Source organism: Scophthalmus maximus, chromosome 8 (genome assembly GCF_022379125.1).
Source record: "Scophthalmus maximus strain ysfricsl-2021 chromosome 8, ASM2237912v1, whole genome shotgun sequence".
NCBI classification, from domain to species: Eukaryota; Metazoa; Chordata; class Actinopteri; order Pleuronectiformes; family Scophthalmidae; genus Scophthalmus; species Scophthalmus maximus.
The window spans coordinates 12,232,203-12,245,807 of NC_061522.1; the positions used below are offsets into that span (position 1 = coordinate 12,232,203).

Below are 13,605 nucleotides of genomic sequence, written 5' to 3' on the forward strand. Positions count from 1 at the left end.
ACGAGTGTTGCCGTTTTTGCGGGAGAAATTTGAAAATATCGGGTACTTTTAGTCAAGTGCTCGTTCATCAGTGGCAGGTTGCTTACAAAAGTCGCTTCCCTCCGCGTCACGGTATAAACCCCGCCCATCACATAATCGGTTGTGATTGGACTGCAAGTTTTCTGCCGGAGGGAAACCACTTTCAAACGGAGGGGATCCAGACCGAGTCTGGCAGAGCAAATGAAATGAGCTCCCAGTATTCGTCTGGGCCCCAGGCTATCATTCATCTGTCTAATCTCACCAATTCTTCTATACTTTCTGCTACCAGCCAACACCCACCCATGCATCTCCTTACCCAGTGTCCCTACAGGGCATGGCTGTTTGGCCGTCTGGCCTTGCTGTGTCCGTGGCCAAGATATGTCGGCCGTCAACCTTGGACTGCAGAAGTCTTGAGGAGGCAGGGCAGGAGGCTGCGGGGCTGCGGGAGGGACCTGCACTGATGGAGTGCGTCCTCCAGCTTTCTGGTTGGTGTCAGGAATCTGATTGGTGTCAGACGACGAGCCACCGACGGGAACCAGGATGGGCTGGCGAACCGTGGTCGTGGTACGGTACCGCTGGCCAGGGGAGGTGGTGAGGAGAGGCCTTGGGGTGGTGTAGTAGGGAGGAGAACGCGTGGTGGTCGTGCGGCTGGTAGATGAAGAGGAGGAACCACCCCCACCATCGATCGGACCTCCTCCTCCTCCTCCTCCTCCTCCTCCTCCTCCTCGGTTAGGGGGGATCATGGGAGGTGGGCGGTAGTCTAAAGAGAAAAGAGAAAGAACAGGGTTTGAAATCACACAGCCACACCACCTGGGCTCTTAAACTGAGACCCCGAATGTGTTATGTAGCTTAGTGGGTCCCGACATGGCTGGGGCATGATTTTTTATGTGCTCCGGAATGCTGGGGCAAGAGTTCAAAATTTATTTCCACGAATGAAAATGTAAGAGCAGTGTGATCTGTCAAACCCTCTGCATCAGCACCACGTGATGTGAGCAATGGGCCGCAAGCGTAAAGAATATTATAGTGACAGTCACAAACACATTTGCAGGCATTAATTTACAGTACATAGCATTAAATAGATTTGACAGCGAGTAGCTTATGTTTCTGATGACTTAGTGTTTCATCCCGTCAGCGTAGTCATAAGCCAGATCTTTTGCGCGTGTGTGTGTGTGTGTTATTTAACAGCTACTCCCAAATTAAGAATATGCTTCCGAACATAGAGGTTGTGCTACAGTTGTACAATAATGTGAAAATTCCAAAAAGCACGACCAACAATTGAGTTTTGCTGCAAGCGAGCACAAGGTCACCAGTCTATCCTACGGGACTGGTACACAGCAGTGGTTCTTGCTGCCTAACCTGGCAGAAAAAAAACATTCTTTCAGTGTCATGCATGATTCATAAAACAGTGACACCGAAAGATTCAGAAAGGCCGCTAAGATGCATAAGGCAGACGTTTTTACTGTCAATATTTCATTGTAAAAAAAAAAGAAAAAGAAAAAAGGTTTAATTATTCACATTGACCCAGGACAGAAATAAAGGCAGAATGGATGAGATGATGGAAAGAGCATGTGTTAGTGACCTGTCAGCGTCCTCTTGTGAACATACTGAACCAATCTTTCCCTCTCTATCTGCTAACCTCTCGTTGCTTTCAGCCGCACACGGTACAAATCAATACTGCAGGATTGCAAGTTGAGTAGACGGAAATAATCATTTAGACTCTTCCCTGTGAATTATTCTATTAGACTCAAATCATTTACAAGTCATTATGTGAACTACTGCTTACAGGTGGAGCCCATATTCAGAATCCACGTCTTCACTTGGAAACAAAGCAAGGAATAGCTCTAACTGTCACCGCAAACACTTTAACACTTACAGCTACGTGAATAAATATGTAAATTACACTCAAGAGCACTTTCAGAAATTTGTAATTACAGAAAACAAACAAACCCAAATCCTTTGTGTTAAACCCAAACCTGCAGTGGTTTAATATTATGCAAATTGGTAATAGTTATTTTTTAAAAACAACAAAAAAATGTTTTAAACTTTATTCTCTTTACATCTGGTTCTTTTAGATAAAACTACAGAATGGACCTTTGTTTGCAGGCCTAATGCAGCTACAGTAACCACAGTGTTACCACTTAATCTTCCTATTTAAAAACCAAGCACGCAAACAGAGAGGCAAAGAGACTATTTCCTGAATGGCCACTTTTACCTGTTGTATTTTCATAATTATTTCATATCTTCAAACCACAAAAAATTGAAATATAGGAGCAAAAACTGAACTCGGCCAAAACTATTTTCCTTAACCTCTCCATGTCGACCAGCTACTTTGAATTAGATTTCTTTCCTTCTGAGGGGTGTTCAATATGTGTTTTGTTACATGATCTCTGGATAATGAGGTCCTATAAAAATCGGCGCTACCACTGACTGCTTGGGGTGAAGTGTGAAGTTGCCTTGTGAAGCTTTAACTCTGCCTTGTTGTCGTTAAAGTCTCTATTAATTCCGGTGCCTTTCAAAAGGAAAGTACAGGCACTTGTGTTTCTCCATCTGAGGACTGCGCCCTGAGCCATAATGTGCAACTATATGCCGGTCATTGACACTTATGGGTCACAGAGTCGTTTCTCAAGCTAAATGTTTCGGGGAAGGGATTTGATTGTAGGAGTATAATCAGCACAATATAATCAGACTGGTATAACCCTCATCTGTGTGTAATTGCATTGGGTTTAATTTTATTTTTTTCGGGACTGAAGGGAAAGTGCGAGTGACGCACAATGAAGTGTGTGTGGTAAGAAAAGAGTGGGTGTTTATGTTATTTACTGTGAACTGAAGTTGTCCCTTCCTGTGAATTGTAAGTAATTAAAGACACTGTACTTCTCTCAGTCAATCTCTGTCCCTCTGTCTGTCTCCCTTCCTCTGTCTGTCCATCTGGTTGACTGACAGCCGTGTAAAATCCCGCTCCTCCTGTACGTTCTGTTCTCTCCCTCCACAAAGCAGTGGAGTGTTTCCATACCTAAACTGCGCTGCTCGCCGTTCCTGAATCACTGCCGCCCTGCCTCATGCATTCTCCACGGAACGTTGCCATCAATCATGCGTGGCAGCGGTGGCCTAGGGACTAGCTGTCAATCTGTGTGTGTGTGTGTGTGTGTGTGTGTGTGTGTGTGTGTGTGTGTGTGTGTGTGTGTTTGTGTGTGTGTGTGTGTGTATGTATGAAACAGTGAGTGAGTGTGTGTGCCATATCTGCACTCGAACGGGAAGCTCCATTAGGGGCTCTGCCACAACAATATAAGAGTAATGGTGTGTGCGTGTGTGTGTGTGTGTGTGTGTGTGTGTGTGTGTGTGTGTGTGTGTGTGTGTGTGTGTGTGTGCGTGTGCGTGTGAGGTTGATGTCTGCTGTCATTTGAGTACAGGGATGAAAACACAGGCACTGGCAGCTTGGGGTGAGGTAACACAAAAGCCTGGAAGCATCACAGCTAAGGGGCCACAGCACTTCACTACCCATGCATCTCTCTTCCTTCCTCGGCTGTTCTCTTGACATTTCCCACCTGATTTGATCGCTCACTCCTGATATTCTTTCCCCCCCACTTTCTTACTATACCTTTTTCAACTTCCATATCTTATCTCTCTCTCTCTCTCTCTCTCTCTCTCTCGTGGACTTGCCTTTCTTCCTCCTGTGCTTTATCTTTTGCAACATTTAGATGAAAAAGAGGTCCTGTAATGTGATGAATTTATCACAGGCATCACCACGGATGCCGTGGTAGATGCTGTAGGGAAGTACAGGAACATGACATAACAGCTTCATGAAACATTTATAAAGAAAAAAAGGCTAGAGTTTGTACTCATGGGGGCTGACATATCTCCCCGCATTTAAGCTACGGAAGCTGCGAGCGAATGCGTCGCGACAACTCCATGATGTCAGCTAACCTACACGTTGTACTCTTTGGAGGGAAGCAACGCCACGAGAGCAGCTGTGTGACAAAAAGCAAAAACCCAATCGCAAAATGTTCATTTGACACTATGCTCTGAGGATGCCCTGCACATGTTTGAAGGCGATATATTTTGAGAGAAGAGAGAAGGAAGGAACATCAGTTTCGTGTCACATACATACACACAATACTTCATGTGCCAGTGGGTGTATGAAAAAATATAATAATAATAATATTAATAATAATAAAGTTCATTTATAGAGCACTTTTCATTGCTAATAGCAATCTCAAAATAACGATCCAGCCGCACATTTAATCACATTTAAACATTTTGAAATGGCAAAAATCCAACTGGGAACGAAACTGTGGATGTTTTTGCACAGTAATTGCTTGGATTTAAGGAGCTCTGCTTCAGGGTCGCAATAGAAAAATACTCAAATGTAACTTTTTTCAGCTTTTAAGTACAATTTGCTTGGAATAATCTTTGTTCATAAATCAATACAATATGACCATGTCAAAATGATACAATACCACAAATCTGTCTGGTAATTACCAATTCGGTTCTATTCTGCTGCTCAAACTCTGTCCGACTGTGTGATACAATTAAAAGTTCCAAAGACAGCAGCCGCTGGACCCTGTGGTGAGATAGTTTTGTCTTCTGAGGAAGTCAAGGAGGAACTTTCCACCTCAACATTTTAGCTTAGACGGATGACAAATCCTCTAAGTGGTCATAAAAAAAATTGAATTTTGGCCATCTATATTCCCATAACATCTGGCAAACATCTGCTGAGAAAGACCAAAAGAATTAAGAGAATAATGGGTGTGCATTGTTTGACTGTTCTATTCTGTTGTTTTTTTGTGTTGTTTTCTTTCCTGACCTGTAACAAGCTTCGTGGAAAGTCAACCAATGGCAGGCTGGCAGTAAACTTGTTCCTGTCACCACACTGGTGGGGCCACAGAGATACTGTCAGTCAGCACATGATCATCTGACATACAGACAGATATTCTGTGTGTGTGCGCGCGCGAGCTCTGCAATGTTTTCCTGTGTGGCTAAGACTGCCTGTCTCTATTTTGCCCGCCCGAGAATGCTCTTGTTGACTTCTCATTCGGTAAACAGAGGGATCGTAAATCCACAGCACAAGAGGTAGGCAGGGAGGAGAGAGACGAGGGAGAACGAACTTCCCCTGGCAAGTTTCCCACATTGTCAGAAAACGCAGCAGACAAACAGACTGCAACAGAGAGAGGAAGGAAGGGTGAAACAGAAGCGAAGAAAAAGGGGGATTTGAATTAAGACAGAGGTTTTTTTGCGAAGCCGAGACGAATTGTTCACACCCTTATATTCAAGAGGGTGTTTTCTGGGCTTTTTTTTTTGCATTGGACAGCTTATAGTGAAAAGGCAGAAAGGAAACATGGGGGGGAGCAAGAGAGAGAGACGGGTAACACCCATGCAACAAAGGCCCCCGACCAGAATTGACCCATCGACATTGCTACGTGACCATGAAAGGGCACCAGAGCGCTCCAGATGATTACTTTCTAACAGTTTGCTCAAAAGTTACTGCCATCTTGTCGCACGCACGCGCACGCACGCGCACACACACACACACACACACACACACACACACACACACACACACACACACACACACACACACACACACACACACACACACACACACACACACACACACACACACACACACACACACACACACACACACACACACACACCGTCCTGAACAGTTGGGAGGAATAGATCCAGAGGGGTAACAGCAAAAAATGATAATCTGACTGGAGGGCACAAAGCTTTCGAGGCTGGATAGGAGGGCCGACAGTGAATAGGACTGCATACTGCGATAACACACCGCCCCTATGGCTGGAGAGCAGGCACAAAAACACACTCACAGATACTTACTCTTCACTCAGTTGTGCACCGGGCAACACGCACACAGCCGAACACTAGTGGTGTGCACACACACGCACACGCCCCGCCTGAACATAAATTTACTTTTCATCCACTTATGTGCAATGCAATACACACACGTCATACGCACTCAGAGCTCTTGGCGAGCGGCTCGCGCCTGCTGATAAGACAGAACGAAGCACTTCAAAGCGGTGATACTTGGAGATAGAAAACAACCTCAACTAATAGAGCCTCCCTCAAAATGGCTGCCAGGCACCGCCGCGTTCGCAGCTAATGCTTCACATTCAGACACATCACCGCTCAGCACCCGCTGGCTCACCGGTTGCATAGTCATGTCGTCCTCCTGCAGGGGCTGGAGACACCTGCAGCAAGTTTGCCAATTACATGCTCCGTCCTTAATCAGGGGGAAGTTCCCTTGTTCAAAGCAAAAGCTGATGCGGGAGACCAATTTTATTCTCTTTAATAATGGAAGGAATCATCAGCGTATTCCTTTAAAGTACAGTTGGTGGTGTCAATTCTGTGAGGACAACATGTATGAATATATAGTAGGCATCCAGCAAAATCCCATTACAGTGTTCGAATGAAAGCCTCTAGCAAGTGACCCTGACGCTATTCAATATTTTGTTCCCCATAATTTATCATAATGGCCCATCATTTAGAGATTAAGATTGTATCCACTCTGTTTCCCTCCTGCGATTTTCTTGTTTTATAGCTCAAAAATGGAATCTGAATAGGGCACAGCTACGGCGGCGCTCTCAGCTCGCCACTCTCTTCTGTGTTTACTTCCTTCGAGGCTGCGGGTTTCCCCCTCCACCCTGCTCTCCTGGCTGGGCCAGCTTAATTTGGCATCTGCTGTTTGGCAGAGGAGAAACGGCGCCGAGGCCAAATGCAAGCAGAGGGACCGGCTGGGGCAATCCAATCGATAAGGACACGCCGCGGGTACGGCACAGGTGCGCCGGACTGTGTGAAGCAGAGTTCAGTCTCTGCGGAGACGGCTGTGTCGTAATCTATTTGGGAAGGGGCAGGTAGTAAGTGGACGAACAGGGATGGATGTGGGTGGAAAGGGGGCGAGAGGAGAGAGGGCGGGGAGTGTAGACTAAGGTGGGCTTGTTTAGAACTGCTTAGAGGCAGATCTGACTCAAAGATCACTAGTTGCTCTTTTGTTATTTTTCCGACAAAATTGGGATTTTCAAAAGGTTTCCACTTTGCAAACAATCATTAAAGCAAACAAAGTCAACCCGCAATCATTTCGCCAGAGCTAAACCACCTCAAGTGGTGTGAACCTATGAAGGATTTCACACACAGACACAAGGCACCCAACAAACACGACCACACGCACAACAGCTCCGTGTGCCACACACCAGAAATGTGCTGAGGGTGAGTCTAATCAGTGACCTGGTGAAAGAGGGTCTCCACTTTAACCATTAACTCTTGTTATTCCATCCAATTTGGGGAATGTTGTTTCCAACGTTTCCTGCACTTGTTAGCCCTGCCGCTTGATTGCAATCTGCTGCCAAAGCGGGGAGGAGAGGAGAAGAGGGGGAGGATGGAGTCAAGACGTGGAGAGGAGTTAAAGACAATAGAGGCTCCATGCTTGACTTCCCGAGGAAATGGAACTCTGTGATTCCAGCCATTAAGAGTTCAAAGGTGAACCTTTAAATTTCCGTAAACTGACAGAGTGGGCAAGAGTGACAAGTAGAGGTCACGCCTTGGTGTGACTGCGTATTTACTAGATTAGAATAGAATGCCAGCATCTGATTCCTCTCTAATTAAGATTTAAACACGTTAAATATTTGATTGTTGTAAGCATTGTGTTAATGCAGTATCTATTGTTTTGTTTTTATTTGTGGTACATGGGTTACTTTCTCAAAACTACCAATACTAACGGAAAGGATTCAAACAGTCATCATAGGTGTAATTGGTACACTTCTCCTTGTTCAAGGTTTTGTTTGGAGGCAAACTGTTGTTGCACTGTAGGTGTGCAATGGTTAAGTGGTTCATTTTAAGCTACAGAATAATTTAAAAAGAATCATTCATATTCATGAATATATTAGAATCAATTGTAAAAAAAGAAAAGAAAAAGGGTATGAGTGTTTTCTTTCTGATTTAACATCTATACGACGAACCTCCAGGGTTTCCTTATTCTGTACAGTAAGGTACTAATAAGACCTTGAACATGTGACAATTTGCACCAAAGGGGGAAAAACAATTACAAGGACGTGAGATAGCAAGGGAAAGTGAGAAAAGAGAGAAAACCCGAGTGAAACACCGACAGGGAAGCCAGTGTGTACGAGATGTGATCCACGCAGTGTTACCAGTTGGCCCCTCCCTTCCCAAAGATGCAGATAACATGAATAATTTTGCGACTTTGTTGGAAAAACTTTTTAAAGTGTGGCAAGGCAGACTGGAGGTGATAAATTATTCAAATGTTTCATCGGAGCCATGCCGCTTGCGTAGGGCAAGCATCTATAATATGCATGTAAGAAGACGTGATGAAACAACTTCATAAACAGTAGAGAGTGAGTGAGTGTTTGGGGAGTGTGGAGTAGGAGGAGAGGGTGATGCAGAGACAAGTGACTTTGACTATAGGCACGCGCTTCATGCACCAGGCCTCCATAATATATACATCTAAGGACACTCGATTAAATAGCCTCGTGTGATTTGGGAAAGTGGTTGGGAGCAGAAAAGGAGGACAGATTAAGCAGGAGATAAGGACGACACAGAGCAAACCAGTGAGAAACACGGAGCAAAAGAGAAAGATATATGAGAAAAGGAAATATTGAGATTCCTGCCATTGTGCGTGTGAGAGAGGGAGAGGAAGAGGAGGATTAGGGATTTAACAAACAATGAAGAAACACAAGCAGACATGATGGGAAACAATAAATGCAAACAGCCAGTGCACCACCAAGGGAAGAAAAATATGCATTTCAAAAAGATGATTTTCTGCGGCATGCTGCATCAACAATGTGATTGAATACATGGGAGTACATTTTTATATCATCTGTTGGCCTGAGGTGAACTAAACCTTGCTTAAGTTGTTTTTCTTCCCCACCATGCTTGAATTCCTATATGCTCAAAGGAAACCTCATGTGATACATAGGGCTATGCCAGACATTTACACTTCTTTCAATCCTGGGGTCAATAATATCTTAACCCTTTCAACGCCTTGAGGTATATGTACCATTACACTTTTTATTAAGCAATCAATTAAAAATAGTGCAAACTTCTCAAGCTTCGCCAATGGTTTTCGCTCGTAATAAGCAGCAATACTAAACCTTGCTGACTTGTAGGAGTAATAACTGGCATAGTTATGACTTTGAAACAACTGATCAAAATATAAACTATTCACTATTCAACAGGATTGTGGTTTGAAACTGACCCCTAGATCATATCAGCAAAAAAAGAGAAAAATCTGTAACAGTATTCATGCACATCTCTGCAAACGTGACAGACGCAGACGCGTGTCTTAAAAGATAAACTGCCTCTTCCGAAGACTGCGAGTGACCCACAGTGAACTCCTCTAAATTGTCCAATGAGCTGCCTGCGTTACTAAGCTGGACAGATGCAACGCAGTAATTGGAGCTCTCTCCGCTGTACTCCAATTATACACGGTCCTCGGTGGCCTACCTCGGCCTTCTCCTACTCCATGGCCCATTTCCTGTCTCATTTTTATGTCTTTAAGAAGTCCACACGAGCTGAAACAAAAGCAGGGCGAGCATCAAGCTACATCAGTAATGAGTGGAAACCCTCAGAAATGGCCCCTTTCCTTGGCCTGTTTCCTGAACTGGCTGAAGACAAGAAGTGGATCTACACGGAAACACACATTTCTTAAGTTTGTAAGGAATGAAGGGCAAAAAAATCAGGGTCCGGCTTCAACGACAAAAGAGAAACTTCAATGAATCGACTTGTCACCCCATTTTCCGAAGAATGAGAAAATCATGCAGTTAGGGTAGTTAATTTATTCCTCGTCTCCATTGAGTGAAGGAGTAAGGAGCAGAGCAGCATTGATTGTACGTATTTATCTCCGACTGGTCCGCAGTCTGGCTTGTTGCTGTGCACTGGAGGTCATTCTCCACATCGAATCCCAATTGATCTCATCTTTAGAGCCTCCGGAGACACCCAGAGCTCCATTATGAGAGCGATCACACTCTCAAGTGTGCACCGATAAACCCGTGTGCACACTCATGAATCGAGGAACACAAACTCACTAACTTGCACTATAAATACAAAAGCACGTTAGCTTATAGGAGTGCGCGTCATTATGCATGCATAAACACACAGGAAAGAACATATTTTACAGCACAGCCTCCCTTCGCACTAGCGCGCGCACGCACGCACGCACGCACGCAAACACACACACACACACACACACACACACACACACACACACACACACACACACACACACACACACACACACACACACACACACACACACACACACACACACACACACACACACTGATCGGTAGAAACCAAGTTTAATGCAGCCTCTCTATAATTCCTTGTACTGCGTCTCCTAACTGCGTGTAAGAGCATGCGTTAATTCAGACATCATTTAATAAGACACGCAGCCAGACTGCCTTGACCACTCCATGGAAAGGTGCTGAAAGGCAATTATGCTGGGCAAATAGCTCTTCAGGCTCCAGGGGCCTAAGCCCTTTCATCCAGAGGAAGGATTGACGGGAGGGCGGCGTTCATCCCAGATTGAAGGAGTCATTCTGGGTCAGACAGTATTCCTCGCCCCAATGCTGGTTTGGGTTTTGTGGGTTGGTATGAACGAGTGACATTGCGACCGGGACTGATGACGCTCCTGACCTGGGTTGTCGTCTTGTACAGCTTAGATAAGGCATAACTTGACGAGTTTTACACGTTTTTTTTTTCATTCTTATATTATTTTTATTCTTATATCACTGTCCACGTGAAAAGGGTCGGTTCATCCTGTTGTCTAATCTTTTCATTTCTGTTTTCTGTTTGATTTCTGCCACTAACCAAATATACAGATGATCTGAATCTGCAATGTGCTGCTCAAATGATTTCAAAGCTGAAAAACTGAGAAACAATAACTCTATCATTTTTAACATGTTATCACTTTTATGAGCATACAGTCAGTCCAATATTCACTCTCCTTTTAGCCTTGTTTGGATCTCCACCACCTGCTTAGGGAAATATTCAGTTTAAGACTGCTGGTTGCTTCCTTCATCTGTCTGCTCATTGGTGCTGAGCAGGAGGCAAACGGTGGCTCAGAATAAACTGTTTTGAGAGAGTGAAGCGAATCAGTAGAGGTTCAGGGCAGAGTTGAGAGATAAATATATGTCTGTTTATCGCCACAAGCAGCTCCTTTCACAGTAAATGTAAATCTGAAAATGTTGATCAGCGCAGATTTAAAAAGTGCCTTTCTGGGGTCAGTATCCTGGTAAAATCCAGTTACCTTGTTGATGACTGTTTGCATTGAAACTACATAATATGCATTGGACTATATTTGGTGATTTCAGTCACTGTGAATGTGGACAACCTTTGAAATTATAAAAAAGAAAAGAAAAGTGTCAAACAAAGGTGCCTTCAGATTGTTATCATATTTAGATCTCCCGTATGGAAGTGCTATCAGTTCTTCTTCCTCCCCATATACTTTTGGCTCCACTCAAGAGAAATGCATTATCGTCTTTTATGCAGCTGGAGAACCTAAAGAGGTGGTACAATAAGAGGCAAGAGGCATTTACAGTATATAAGACTCAGCATAACATCAGATATATGTAGAGATCAACGTAGTCTTCATGATGTCTTTGTGAATAACCCTTTGCTTGACTAAAAAGAAGGAAACGACTTCCACAAATAGCAACTCTGCTGACATCTGTAATTTCACTGACAAGGCTATATCCAGGACCAGCTCTTAAAGTATTACGACGATTCGTTATTTTGATGTCTGAAAACATACCAGAAACCATGGTTGGAGTGGTGCGGGGAACAGTCACATTTGTGAACGGTGACAGCACAGATGGTGCTTTTCCTTTTGTTCCTTTTCAAGAAATATTGCAGAAATAATTATTGGAGTACGATTAGTGGCTGTGAGCGGCCCTTATGTCACAACAAAAAAGCGTTTATCATTAGAATTAATATTAAAAGCATCACAAATATGCCACGGTATTTCATGTGAGAATTTCTAAAAAAGAAATCACATCACACCCTGTTCATTAAATCTAGTGGGTGGAATGTACTCAACCCAGCATCATATCCTTGGTATTACGCAGGGCACTAAGTCAAAAATCATGTGGAAAATGACATTAAGACTGGCAGGAGGAGGAGGAGGAGGAGGAGGAGGAGGAGGAGGAGGAGGAGGATGAAGAGGTGGCACGTACCATTGTTGCCAAAATCCAGCGAGTACTTGACCACATGGTAGTTATTCCACACGTACAGCAGGTTGTCTCTCGGGTTGTAATCCACTGCTGCAATGTACTGGTAGGAATTGGGGAACGGTATGTTCACGGTCATCTCCTTGCTCTTATCGGTGTTGTACATGTAGTCAATTTTGTTCCCCGTCCCCTCATTGTCGTCGTCTTCGTAGACGGTCTTGACGACGTACAGGACTCCGCAGATCATGAAGGCGTTGGAGGCCGAGCGCTTGTCGTAGCTGGTGTCCCAGGAGCCTTCGACGCGCAGGGTGTAGGGGTTGAGCTGGCTCACCACGATGCGCCCGTTGTTCTGCTCTGTTGCATAGATCACCCACAGTCCATTCTCGTCCACCGCGAGGTCGATGTCCGACTTGCCCCCCCAGCGGTACGGTGAGGTGTCGTGGTAGTTGGCGTTGGCAATGATAGCCTCGCCGCTCTTGATGCGCGTGCGCAAGTCAAACTTCACAATGTTGCGCGTGCGCTCCTTGTTGAAGAAGAGCGCGCCATCGTACACCACGAAGCCAGTCCCGTCCACACGATGCGGGAGTTTGTAGGTGGTGGTGGGACGGCCTGCGATGAAGTCCTCCTTTGACGAGTACTCTGTCAGTGTGTCTGTGCGGTATGGCGTCCAGGGCATGTAGTAGATCTTGTCTGAGGCCTGCAACGGGTCTTTGCACCACGCACCAGACTGGTGGTCTGACTCAAAGAGATGTTCACTTTGGTACACTCCTCGCAGAATGCCTGGGCACAGAAATACTGAGGAACAAATAACAACATGTGTTAATTAGATTAGAAGTTTTTATGCCGCATGCTGTGACATGTCAACAATTTCCTCAAGATTTTCTGACATTGGATGTGAAATGTTTGCCTCTTTTCATCAACGTTGCATTGTGTTTTAACGTAACCTTAGCCACCAGTGATGATAGGCTTACTGTGCGGTAATTTGGAAGTTGTATAGTCACTGTCATTCTTAAGCACAACAACAGCACACCTCCTATCCAACAGATAATACCCTGCTCTCACAGCAGAAGACAAAAAGAGAAGAAGGCACATTTTGTTCTACTTCCCCCCTTTCCTCAATTCCCATTTCTCCCTCCCTTTCCGGCTCCTCATTAGTCTCATAGCTCTCTCCTCCTTTCTCTCCTTTCTATTTCTGTCAGGAACGACCAACTGTAGAACCAAACATGTCTTTTATAGCATTCTGTTTCTGCAATTGTTACAGTAATTCATTTCCCACTCTGTGCTTGGTATTCCCATCCTGGAATACTGGGGTTATGTTTTATGACTGATGTGGGAGACGTAGTAAATTCTGGGAAGCCAGCGCAACCAGAGTCATAGGGACCTTTGTAATTTA

At 44.6% G+C, this 13,605-nt stretch overlaps 1 protein-coding gene across 14 annotated transcripts in view; it reads right to left on the reverse strand.

The window, feature by feature from the left end:
* The window catches only part of adgrl3.1 (adhesion G protein-coupled receptor L3.1), a 114,452-nt gene that overhangs the window by 37,195 nt on the left and 63,652 nt on the right, over positions 1–13,605 (reverse strand). For all 14 annotated transcript variants that reach the window (XM_047333919.1, XM_047333920.1, XM_047333921.1 and 11 more), the window contains 2 exons: positions 12,219–13,007; positions 335–778 (listed from right to left, as the gene is read on the reverse strand). In XM_047333919.1, the coding sequence (XP_047189875.1) occupies positions 335–778; positions 12,219–13,007 (1,233 nt within the window). The remainder of the gene's footprint in view (positions 1–334; positions 779–12,218; positions 13,008–13,605) is intronic.